The following is a 13,932-nucleotide window of genomic DNA, read 5'->3' on the forward strand; positions in this document are numbered from 1 at the left end:
CATACTACAACTACCCCTCTCATCCTCCTGCCCTTCCATCATCATAGTATAACCCCTCTCATCCTCCTGTCCCTCCATCATCATACTACAACTACCCCTCTCATCCTCCTGCCCTTCCATCATCATAGTATAACCCCTCTCATCCTCCTGTCCCTCCATCATCATACTACAACTACCCCTCTCATCCTTCTGCCCTTTCATCATCATAGTATAACCCCTCTCATCCTCCTGCCCTTCCATCATCATACTACAACTACCCCTCTCATCCTTCTGCCCTTTCATCATCATACTACTACCCCTCTCATCCTTCTGCCCTTTCATCATCATACTACTACCCCTCTCATCCTTCTGCCCTTTCATCATCATACAACTACCCCTCTCATCCTTCTGCCCTTTCATCATCATACTACTACCCCTCTCACCCTTCTGCCCTTTCATCATCATACTACTACCCCTCTCATCCTTCTGCCCTTTCATCATCATACAACTACCCCTCTCATCCTTCTGCCCTTTCATCATCATACTACTACCCCTCTCATCCTTCTGCCTTTTCATCATCATACTACTATCCCTCTCATCCTTCTGCCCTTCCATCATCATACTACTACCCCTCTCATCCTTCTGCCCTTTCATTATCATACAACTACCCCTCTCATCCTTCTGCCCTTTCATCATCATACTACTACCCCTCTCATCCTCCTGCCCTTTCATCATCATACTACTACCCCTCTCATCCTTCTGCCCTTTCATCATCATACTACTACCCCTCTCACCCTTCTGCCCTTTCATCATCATACTACTACCCCTCTCATCCTTCTGCCCTTTCATCATCATACAACTACCCCTCTCATCCTTCTGCCCTTTCATCATCATACTACTACCCCTCTCATCCTTCTGCCTTTTCATCATCATACTACTACCCCTCTCATCCTTCTGCCCTTCCATCATCATACTACTACCCCTCTCATCCTTCTGCCCTTTCATTATCATACAACTACCCCTCTCATCCTTCTGCCCTTTCATCATCATACTACTACCCCTCTCATCCTTCTGCCTTTTCATCATCATACTACTACCCCTCTCATCCTTCTGCCCTTTCATCATCATACAACTACCCCTCTCATCCTTCTGCCCTTTCATCATCATACTACTACCCCTCTCATCCTTCTGCCCTTTCATCATCATACTACTACCCCTCTCATCCTTCTGCCCTTTCATCATCATACTACTTCTCCCTTCATCCTCCTCCTGTGCCTTCATCATCATACCACTAGCCCCTTCATCTGTATTTAAAACAAAAAAAGCCATACTCACCTCACCAGTATGGACCCTCTAGTCTTCCAGGGACTCCTCTCCCGCTCTGCATAGGTGACATCACTCGCGCTCGGCAGGGGGCGGAGCTTCCCGGGACATGGTTTTGCCGGAGCTGTCTCGTCAGAATCAGGACAGTCCCGGCAAAACCTGAGGGCCCCCACCTGCTCCCCTCCTCACCATCCACCGCTTCTCCTTTCCCTCGGTGACAGGAGAAGACGCCACACAGGCCCCTTCCCCAGGCCAGGTCACAGCGCCATACACGCTCTCTGTTGTACAGCATTGTGACCTGGCCTGGGGGAGGGGCCTATCACCCAGCGGATGCCGTACAGTACAGGAGAGAGGATTACAGTGTGAGTGGGGGCGTCTTCTCCTGTCACCGAGGGCCCCGAGTCTGGCGGCAGTGCATCTCTAGAAGCTGCAGAGCCGAAGCTTCTAGGGATGCGGAAAGGGGGACACCTGAGCGGGCGGCGGGAGTCAAATGACAGGGCAGAAGTTGCCGCCCCTAAAGGGACCCCAGAATGTGCCGCCTGAGGCGGAATACTCATTCCGCCTCATGGCAGAAGCGGCCCTGTATATATGGCTGCAGGAGGGCATACCTGGCTGCATATTCACTTTCACTCCCTTTTCACAGGGAGACTATTTTTATGCCCTTATAAAGGATGCAATTAACCCAAGATTGAGCATTTAGCCTTAAAGCTACTTTGTACCCACAATGTGCCCACTCCAAACCACTCGTACCGTCAGATATCTGCTTTTACTCCAAGATCTGTCCCAGAGTCTGTTCGGCAGGTAATGCAGTTATTGTCCTAAAAAACAACTTTTAAACTTGCAGCCCAGTGTCAAATTAGCGTGGCCTAGAGTACCCATGCTCTAGGATTGTGACGCCCCTCTGTCCTTCCTCCCCGCCCTCATCATTAGAAATGCCCCAGGCAGGATTTTTCCTATTCATCACTTGTCTTTAACGATCCAGCACATGTGCAGTGCTCACACAGGTAATGAATAGAAGAAATTGTTCTAGGGGTGTTCCTAATGGTGGGGAGGGATGGAGAAGCGGTGCAAGCCTAGGGCGTGGGTACTCTAGGTCATGCCAATTTGACACAGGGCTGCAAGTTTCAAAGGTTTTTTTTTTTAAAGCAGCTAGCTGACGGTACCAGTGGTTTGAGGGGGGGGTCAGATCGTGAGTACAGAGTCGCTTTAAGTATGAAGAGCAGTGGCCTCTTCATTCTGTGACCTTCAGAAGTCCCTTGATAATACATTGGAATTAATAAATCTTTATCTAAAGTATAAATTTAACTTTTAAAATACTTGTATTAGTTGATTGCAAAAACGTACAATACTTCAAACTAAGCAGAAAAATTAACAGATGGCCTTACTCTTAAGTCTTATTGCACAAAAATAATAATTCCACATACACTGATCCAAATGAGGAAATGAAAGCAGCCTATAATGACCTAAGCAGCAATAAGAAGGATTACATTGCTACTTAGTAAGCCTGTTCAAACCGAATTATTCCAATCTGTTAAAGTACTGTTTGCACAGCTATTCTCTCCAAGCCAAACCAAAGGCCATAGTAGGTAAGGGGAAATATGATATACATTTAGTAAACCTTACCACTGCTAAAGGGTACATGCTATTTACACCAACAAAGGTTAAAGGGAAACTAATAGAGATGAGCGAACCTCGAGCATGCTCTGGTCGATCCGAACCCGAACTTTTGGCATTTGATTAGCGGTGGCTGCTGAAGTTGGATAAAGCCCTAAGGCTATGTGGAAAACATGGATATAGTCATTGGCTGTATCCATGTTTTCCAGACAACCTTAGAGCTTTATCCAAGGTCAGCAGCCACCGCTAATCAAATGCCAAACGTTCGGGTTCGGATGGACTCGAAACCGAACCCAGTTCGCTCATCTCTAGAAACTAACAGTAGGTTAGAAGACTACCAAGTCTAGATGGGTAGAGGGGGATCACCTTCGGCCTGACACTTTCTTTTCCCTGAAGGTCAGGAAAGGTACTGTTTCTCACTGAAGAGACCCAGTTGAGATTTGTAAGCAATATTCCATGGGAAAAAGTATGCAAATTAATTTTCCTTTCTGCCACTACCATAAATAAAAAAAGAAACACAAAAGTTTCATCAGACAACTTTGCTCTTTACATAGTAAGGAATACTACAATAACTTACAATACAGTAATACTTGACCTGTCACTCATAAAAACACCAATACTTTTGTTCACATGCAAAATTCTTATATACTGTAAATCACATCTCAATCCTTCTCCCATCCATTCTAGTTGTGGCTACATTTACACGTAGCGTTTAATTATAATTTACTTTCAAATTTGCGGCATAATAGCGCTAAGTAATGCTATGTGTAAACACAGCCTCATAACAAAGAAATTGCCCAAATAAATTCAACTGCATAGGACTCAGATACAAATATGTTAATATTATGTTAGGCATACCTGGGTGTCTATTCAAACCTCCCCCCTTTTTTCTGCATTTATGCTTGATGCAGAGTACCTTTTCTAGGTGTATAATATTATTCATTTTATTTTAAAATTCTGTAATAGGTGGTGGCTGCTGCTGGATTCAGTGCACAGCTATTACCTTTCTGGCCTGGTAAAAAACTGCCAACTAAGTTGTTCCACATTAGGAAGATCCAGGATGGCTAGTAAACACTTTTTAGGGTCAGTTGGTATAGAGTATGCCTTCCTTCTGGAAATTTTTTTTAAAAATGTCAATCAGCCTGTCAATCATTCAATTTGCAGCATGGACAGCAGTGGACTATGGTGTATCTGCGGTGTAATATCAATTTTCTCCCAGGACCCAGTGAGTTATTAAGATGGAGACTGCTTTCACTGTGACTTCCTATAATGCACACCCAGTGCCCAGTGACTTGGTAAAATGAACAACAGTCACCCAGTTACTTGGTATACTGGACAATGTTTTCACTGCTCCCATAGAAAACCACTCCCAATCTCCACCCCCATCCTCTCCTCAGTATCCGTCTCTTTGTATTTCTCTCCCGGCTCCAACTGCCCGCTGCAACCTGCTCTCCACTATACACAGCCGACTGCCCACCTCCAGGAAGCCAATCACCTTATATAGAGGGTGAGGGGGGTTGCTGACATCACAGTGGGGGTTTCAGCTGATTGGAAGGGCACAAGGGATTATGGATAATCCCTTGCTCCCGCCAAAAGCCGATTCTGTAAGTTAACATGTGCAGCCACCATTGTGGCCGCAATGTTTAGTGAATTTGAGAAGCGAATCTGGCGAATTTGGAAATCACGACATAGCGAATTTAATGCCCGATTCGCTGCGAATCGGAATTCTTCAGATTCGCTTCGCTCATCCCAGGTACGGCATGGGTGATTAAGGTTAAGAGTAGATTAATGTGTCTTTTTATGGTAATATATTACTGCTAATTAACATAAATGTATTTGTACTGAATAGAAGGTATCAAATTTCTTTCCTTCCAATTTTTTTTTCTCATATGCACAGGACAGGACACTTGCACTCATGTACTGACCACTGAAATTCCTATGGTCTGACCCAATGGGAAAAATGTCCCCAATAAAACTGTCCATTCACAATCTGCTATCACTGTTTTTCATCATATTTTCTAGTTTTGTAGAATTCTATTTCATAACCCATTGCTGTGCTAGGAACAAGCATTTTGAGACTTTTTGGATAGCTGGGGATTATCCCAAGATATCCCCAATCATGGGATAGGGGGAACTAGCTAATGGGGGGAACCAACAGTTGGAACCCAACCAATCAGACAGTTGTTCCCTATCCTAAGGTACTACATTTTCTTCTTGAAATAACACCTACAAGGAATTTGAGTTGAAATGCAACACCCGTATATTTTAAAATTGCAAAGCAAGAATAGTGTGGTTAAGAAACAACCTACCTTTGGGGAATATAAAACATCTTTTCTGGTGGAGGTTTATATAGAACACCTTCATAAACGGGCCACAAGCCCCCTAGAATTCTGAAAAGAGAACTTTTACCACAACCATTGGGGCCAGTGATAAGCAGATGCATTCCTTCTTTTACCTAAAGAGAAACATCATATGTGATTAACTCCCTATTACACTATGGAAAAACACAATTTTGTACTTAATAGTAATGCACCAAAAACAACATCCACTACTTCTGAAAAGTAACAATAAAACAATAGATATAATAACATGTATTTTAACCCCTTCACGTCAGCAATCTGTATATATACGTTCCTATTGCACATGCCCCGTGCAGTAGGAATGTACATATACGTTCCTGACTTTAGGGGGCTTTGTGATGAGAGCGGGATCGCTGCAGAGATAGCGATCCCGCTCTCATCTGTGTACAGCCCCGGGGGTAATGAGAGTCAGCTGCGATCCTGCAGCTGACCCCCATTAACCCCTCACTAATGGGCCGGTGCCGCCGCTATATTTCATCTCCCCCCACCATGAATCCACGGTGGGGGGAGATGAAATAAGTAAAATCAGACTCCAGACCAGCCCCCCTAGTGCCCCGGTATCTAACCACCCCAGGTTGTCCGTAATCATGCCAGATTACAAGTAACCCCCCAGATTGCACGCAACCATCGCACGTCGCCTCTGACCACCGCACCTTGCCTCTGACCACCGCACGTCGCCTCTGACCACCGCACGTCGCCTCTGACCACCGCACGTCGCCTCTGACCCCCGCACGGCACGTCGCCTCTGACCACCGCACGTCGCCTCTGACCACCGCACGTCGCCTCTGACCACCGCACGTCGCCTCTGACCACCACACGTCGCCTCTGACCACCGCACGTCGCCTCTGACCACCACACGTCACCTATGACCACCGCACGTTGCCTCTGACCACCACACCTTGCCTCTGACCAACGCACGTTGCCACTGACCACCGCACCTTGCATCTGACCACTGCACCTTGCCTCTAACCACCCCAAATTGCCAGTCACCCCCTCCAGATTGCCCGTAACCACGCCAAATTACAGGTACCCACCTCAGATTACCTATTAGCACTTCAGTTTATCCGTAACCACCGCAGGTTGCCTGTAACCACCCCAGATTGTCTGTAACCACCCCAGATTGTCCGTAACCACCCCAGATTGTCCGTAACCACCCCACGTTGCCTGTAACCACAGAGGGTTGCCTGTAACCACCCTAGATTGTCTGTAACCACAGCAGGTTGTCCGTATTCAGCCCACGTTGCCTGTAACCACCCCACGTTGCCTGTAACCACCCCAGGTTGCCTGTAACCACCCCAGGTTGTCTGTAACCACCCCAGGTTGCCTGTAACCACCCCAGATTGTCTGTAACCACCCCAGATTGTCTGTAACCACCCCAGATTGTCCGTAACCACCCCAGATTGTCCGTAACCACCCCAGGTTGCCTGTAACCACCCCAGATTGTCTGTAACCACCCCAGATTGTCCGTAACCACAACAGATTGTCCGTAACCACCCCAGATTGTCCGTAACCACCCCACGTTGCCTCTAACCACAGCAGGTTGCCTGTAACCACACCAGATTGTCTGTAACCACAGCAGGTTGTCCGTAACCACCCCACGTTGCCTCTAACCACCCCAGGTTGCCGTAACCACAGCAGGTTGCCCGTAACCACCCCAGATTACCCGTTACCACCTCAGACTTCTCGTAACTACCTCTAGATTACCCGTAACCACCCCAGACTGTCCGTAACCACCCCAGACTGTCCGTAACCACCCCACATTACCTGTAATCTAATTTTTTTATTTTATTTTAGTAACTGCACTATTCTAATAACTATTACTAGCTGCGGTTTTCCTCCAGCAAATTGGCGCTCCTTCCCTTCTGAGCCCTGCTGTGTGCCCATACAGTGGTTTATGCCCACATATGGGGTACTGTTCTACTCAGGAGAACCTGCCTTACAGATTTTGGGGTGAATTTTCTCTCCTGTTCCTCGTGAAATTGAGAAATTTCCAACTAAAGGAACATATTATTGGAAAAATTCGAGTTTTTCATTTTTACTGTCTACTTTTGAATACTTTCCTCTAATACCTGTGGGGTCAAAATACTCACCACACACCAAGATGAATTCTTTGAGGGGTGCACTTTCCAAAATGGGGTGACTTATGGCGAGATTTTACTCCGCTGGCACTACAGGGGCACTGCAAACGCACCTGGCGCTCAGAAACTTCTTCAGCAAAATCTGCATTGAAAAAGCTAATTGGCGCTCCTTCCCTTCTGAGCCCGGCTGTGTGCCCATACAGTGGTTTATACCAACATATGAGGTACCTTTTTACTCAGGAGAACCTGCGTTACAAATTTTGGGGTACTTTTTTTCTCTTGTTCCTCGTGAAATTGAGAAATTTCAAACTAAAGGAACATATTATTGGAAAACTTCAAGTTTTTCATTTTTACTGTCTACTTTTGAATACTTTCCTCTAATACCTGTGGGGTTAAAATGCTCACCACACACCAAGATGAATTCTTTGAGGGGTGCACTTTCCAAAATGGGGTGACTTATGGCGAGATTTTACTCCGCTGGCACTACAGAGGCTCTGCAAATGCACCTGGCGCTCGGAAACTTCTTCAGCAAAATTTGCAATGGAAAAGCTAATTGGCGCTCCCTTCCTTCTGAGCCCCGCTGTGTGCCCATGCAGTGGTTTACGCCCACATATGGGGTATCGTAGTACTCAAGAGAACCTGCGTTACAAATTTTGTGGTGCTTTTTCTCTCATGTTCCTTTTGAAAATGAGAAACTTTAATCTAAACGTATATATTATTGGAAAATTTTAATTTTTCATTTTTTTTACGCCATAATGGTGAATACTTTCCTCCAGCCCCTGTATGGTTAAAATGCTCATTATACCCCTAGATAAATTCTTTAAGGTGTCTAGTTTCCAAAATGGGGTCACTTATGGGGGTTTCCAGTATACAAATCTCCTAAATCAACTTAAAAAAAGAACTGGTCTCTAAAAAAATCAGTTTTGGAAACTTTCACGAAAATGTGGTAATTTGCTGATAAATTTCTAAGCCCTGTAACACCCTAAAAAAGTAAAATATGTTTATGAAATGAAGCCAGAATAAAGAGGACATATCGGTAATGTGACTTAGTAACTAATTTATGTGAAACGACTTTCTTTTTTAGAAGCAGAGAATTTCAAAGTTCATAAAATGCTATTTTTTTTCCATTTTTTCATGATATTTTGATGTTTTTCACAAAAAACAAACAAAGTAGTGACCAAATTTTGCCATATGTGACGAAAAAACTATCTCAGAATCGCTAGCATACGTTAAAGCATCACTGAGACAGGTTAAAGCATAAAGTGAGACAGGTCAGATTTTGAAAAATGAGCCTGGTCTTTTAGGTGCAAATAGGCTTGGTCTTGAAGGGGTTAATTATTGTGGGTATTTTGCAAAACCCGTCAGCAGGAAAACTGGTGTAAATGAGTCCATGTCTAGATCAGGCTAGTCCAAAGGATTACAAACTTTTTTTTTTTATTATTATTTCAATAGCAATGGGATAGACTTACCTGAGCTTTTGCCGATGGATATATATTTTGCTGATGGAGAGGAGTATGGAGATAAAAAAAATGGTATGCCTAGTATCATTATAAGCCCTATCTAGCCATGGGCTTATCTACACCCAGGTTCACTTCAAGGTTAGATTCCTTTTTTTTTTTTGTCCCAGGTATACATTGTACAATACTCACAATATATACAGTATACCTGATGAAAAGTTCACAAGTGATGTAAAAAAAAGCCCAGAAAACTTGAAAAAAAACAAACATGTAATTTCTGTGACATTTACACAGTGCAGTATTTGGGTATGACTACAAATGAAATAGTAATTAGTACAATGATTAGAAACAGCTAAATAAATGTAAATTATAAGGCAAGTACTGTAATTGTGGGTAATTGCAAGTGACTACTATGTAATTTTTACACCCACTGATTTTGTACAATGTTTCAAGTGAACGTGAACTGGTACTATATGTAAACAGTTGGTTATCATCATATATATAAATATATATATATATATATATATATATATATACACACACACACACACTTGTGCTGGCAAGTCTGGACCACACTTTAATGGCTAAGTCTGTTAGCTTGGTGGAACACTAACATTCAGTAGCTGGACTCGCATTTATGCAGTACTGCGTACCATTTTGATAAATCTGGTGCAAAACACGCACACACACAAACAAAAAGGCCTCATATACATTTACACCTCCACTGAAAAATTCCCCCCCCCCCCCCCCCCCCCCCGAATTTGCACATTTTGTAAAGAAAACAAAATAATTGGAAACATGGATTAGGCAGGCTATCTGTTTGGCTTAGGTCTCTATAGATGGTCTATAACCCGCAGGGTGTCAGAGTCTATTGTACCAGGGGCATTGCCACCGTTGGGGCAGAGAAGAGTGAGATGTCTGGAACAAATATGTATAACTGCGGTGTGGTCCTCTTCTTACACTTTCTTTCAGCACTATTGTGTGGCTCTAGCAGACTCTTCAGGTCTAGTCTTTCTCCCAAAAAATTTTCAAGCCATTGTCCCTCCCTAAGTTCTGTCTTTGCCAATTCTCTCACTGTGCTCTCATGGCAAAGGGGAAAACAGTAATTACATTCACCAATAGTGTTGTTTCCTTGAGCCATGACAGCATCATTACATTACCACCCATTGTATTCATTAAAAATGATACAATAATGAGAAAAAAAGACATCTATTTAATTTCCATCAGGGGATTTGAACCAGAGAATGAACTGCTGGCAGGTCTCTAGACAGGTGAGGTACCCCTAGATCACAGCTCAAATACATTAGGGAGAAGAGATTCAATTATACCTGAGTGTTTCTTTCAGACATAAAGTGCCTACAGAGGACTGATCTGCAATCTGACAACTGAGTGAGCAGGAGGCCGGGCAGCATTGATTATTCATGAAGAGGAAGGAGGATGCATGCTAGAGTGTGGCACGAACAACTGCTCTGTGACATAAGATTGTACATAATCAGCTGCACAAAAAATTACCAAAAAGGCACTATGCTCACTGGGGGCTGCCAGCTACAGCACACTGTCACCACCTTAGGTAGTGCCCAGGAGCTGACAGATTTCCTTTAAACTCTTGCTTTATAGACTGCAATAAAGCAAATGAGTCCGATTTGAGTGACAGCCAGGGAGAGACAAGTGCTACAGTGCATTGCCCCAGCTTTATCTAATTATTGCAGCAGGTCTTAGCAGCAAGGTACAATCAGTTGACATGTCAATTGACAGTAACTACTTAAAATTAAAGATGCTTTATTTAAAGGGATTATCCCACAAATATGAATTGACCCTAGTGGATTATGTTCATTTTGAATTGGAATCAACAATGAAAAAACTGCTGGTGAGAAAATGACACTAATGCGTCAAAGATCCTTTAGCATTAGCCTTTTGCAAACACTAGAACAAAAAAGTCTACAGATCTCCAGAGCTCTGCCGCACATCATACGCCTTTAACATTTAAAGGGGTATTCAGACATATAAAAAAGTAATCAACATCATCAAAACAAAAACTTTTGATGCGTCAGAAAGAATCTGTTTTTTAAACCCCTACAGATCTCTAGAAACAAGGGGCAGATTTAATGCCCTGCACTATTGCTGCGTTTATACAGAGCGATAATTCGCCTGATCGTACGATTAACGATTTCGAAGTAACAATTTTTTCTTTAAAAACGATCAGCGTTTAGACGGAACGATATATATCGTACGGAAAAATCGTTTTGCGATCGCTTAAGCCTATCTCGCACATAGGTTAAATCGGTGAACTACTGTTTACACAGAACAATCTGCGTTTTTTTTTGCGAACGACCAACGAGGATTTGAGAACATATTCAAAGATCAAAATGAACAATTTCTCGCTCGTCGCTTGATCGTTCGCTGCGCTTACACGTACGATTATCGTTCAAATTCGATCGTTATCGTGCAAATGCGCACAATAATCTTCTGTGTAAATGCAGCATATGTCCACACAATAAAATAAAAACACAATAAAGCTATGTTCCCACAATGTAAAAATAAGGGTAAATGATGTTTGTTGTTGTAAAACAATGGCCGTTTTTTAAAGATCAAGATAATTTAAAATGGATGTTGTTTTGCACTAACAAATATTATTTTCCCTTATTTTTACATTGTGTGAACATCGCCTACAATTGTTTTTCTTATCTATTATTGAGCTACCTTACACATTTTTTCATATGTTACTGCCCATGGTGAGACTAACAAATTATTCCATATTTGTTATTATCTATTCAGTCTCCTTTCCCTAGGTTTTGAGATGCTGCTTTCTGCTGACAATACAAAATACTGCGATCGTTTATCTCCCTTTCCCCCTCCTCCTCCCTCCTCCCCACTCCCTTCCTAGATGGTTGTTGTAAACAAGTCCCTATCTGCTACTTTGTAGAAACTTTGTAATGCCGGGAATGTTAATCACAGTGAGCTCATCAGCAGCTTTACCTCAGATTAACCCTCCCAGCATTACATAGAAGCTACAAGGTTGCAGGTACAGCCTGCCAGACACTTGTTTACATCAGTCGTCTTGGAAGGGCGGGGGAAGGAGGGGGAGAGGGAGAGAAAAGCTCACGCACAGGTTTTTTGTGTGTCTTCAGCAGAAAGCAGAAGCTCAGAACTGGGGAGAGGAGACTGAATAGATAATAACAAGTATGGAATGAATTGTTAGTCTCACCATGGGCAGCAACATATGAAAAGGCATATTTGAGTAGAACACCCCATTAAAGTCTATGGAAAAAAACATCTGTGCACACACTGTAAAAAAATGTTTGTTTTACAATATGAGCATAGACAGACCTTTTCCATAGACTTTAATGTACATTCTTAGATAAAAAATTCCCCCCTAATTTTACAACCATAGGCTATGTTCACATATCATATTTTCGCCACTATTTTGGTCAGTATTTTTAGCCAAAATTGAGAGTGGGACTGACAGGGCAAAATTAAAATGGAAAGATTTGCATAGTTTCTGTATTTTCAACCCACTCCTGGTTTTGGTTGAAAAATGCTGACCAAAAGACTAAAGGAAATACTATGTGTAAAGAAAGCCATATTTTGCTTTGTGTTGACTATGTTCAGACAGTGTGATACAACATCTGTTGTTTGACACAGCCATTGGTTTGAGTGTCAAACAATGGCCACTGTATTAGGCTTTCCTCTGGCCGATTTGCATTATTAGCCATAGGAACATTATTTTCCTCCCAGAGAATCTGCTGGCCACATGGGTGTGAATGAAAATCAATTAACCATTGACTTTTATTCACACTAAGGCTGGCAGGACACCACACAGTCTGTGAACAGTCTATTCTCTATGGCCTTTGTTCGTGAACGACAGCCGTAGAAAGTAGACAAGTTCATTATTTTGTACAGTCGCAATAAACATAGGCAATAGTTAATGGACTGTGTGCACAACAACAACGGCCAATGTTCTATTAAAATCAATAGAATTTAAAGTCACTCTGTACCCACAATCTGACCCCCACAAACCACTTGTACCTTCAGATAACTGCTTTTAATCCAAGATCTGTCCTGAGGCCGTTCGGCAGGTGATGCGGTTATTGTCCTAAAAAACAACTTTTAAACTATGCATTAGGCTGGCACCACCCCTACGTCCCTCCTCCCCACCCTCTTCATCATTAGGAATGCCACTGGAACATTTTCTCCTGTCTGAACATTGCACAGGTGCCTTAACGATCCCGCCCATGTTCAGTATTCACACAGCTGATGAATAGGAGACAATCTGCCTGGAACATTCCTAATGATGAGAGATGGGCGGAGAGGAGGAACAGAGAGGTTGTGCCAGCCTAATGAATTGACATTCTAAGCCCCGGCCATTGGGTACGGGGCTGCCAGTTTAAAAGTTGTTTTTAGGGCAATAACTGCATCACCTGCCAAACGGACCCCAGGACAGATCTTGGATTTAAAGCAGCTATCTGAAGGTACAAGCGGTTTGTGGGGGTCAGATTGTGGGTACAGAGTCGCTTGAATGGATTTGGAAATCTACCGCCGTTTTCAATGATCACTAACTAACAAATTTATTACACTATGTGAACATAGGCCTTAAAGTGACTCTGTAACCCCCTAACCGCTTACCAAGCTGATGGCACTGCTGAATAGATAACAATGAAAGCATTCAGGACATGCCGGTGTTGCCTGTGTTTTTCATTTTGGGCACTATGGCCCAAAGAATAATAGGCTCCTCCTTTATGACACCTTTCATAGCCTAAATAAAGGTGTTTTTCAATGTACATAAAAACACAGACACAGGCAACAAATGTGTGTTCTGAATGCTTACATTTATATCTATTCAGTGGTGCCATCAGCTCAGTAGGGAGACAAGAGGTAACAGATTCACTTTAATTTTGCTGTGTGTGAACCTAGCCTCAAGGTCATGTCAGATGATAGATGTTTAGGCCTTGTGCACACAATTCAGTCAGATTCCACAATGAGAGTCATGAGCATATGTTTCTTTCACAATTATTTCTCTAATGTGAATTTGAAATCCATATCAAATACGGATATGTGAATTTCCAAAGCAGATTCTTTGAAGATTCTTCCCTTCTAGCAATGAAAGACCGAATCTGCATTAAA

At 43.0% G+C, this 13,932-nt stretch overlaps 1 protein-coding gene across 2 annotated transcripts in view; it reads right to left on the reverse strand.

The window, feature by feature from the left end:
- Window positions 1–13,932, reverse strand: part of ABCD2 (ATP binding cassette subfamily D member 2) — an 89,016-nt gene that overhangs the window by 7,208 nt on the left and 67,876 nt on the right. For both annotated transcript variants that reach the window (XM_069956122.1, XM_069956121.1), the window contains exon 6: window positions 5,226–5,371. In XM_069956122.1, coding sequence (XP_069812223.1) covers window positions 5,226–5,371 — 146 coding nt within the window. The remainder of the gene's footprint in view (window positions 1–5,225; window positions 5,372–13,932) is intronic.

Source organism: Dendropsophus ebraccatus, chromosome 1, assembly GCF_027789765.1.
Source record: "Dendropsophus ebraccatus isolate aDenEbr1 chromosome 1, aDenEbr1.pat, whole genome shotgun sequence".
In the NCBI taxonomy this organism is placed as follows: domain Eukaryota; kingdom Metazoa; phylum Chordata; class Amphibia; order Anura; family Hylidae; genus Dendropsophus; species Dendropsophus ebraccatus.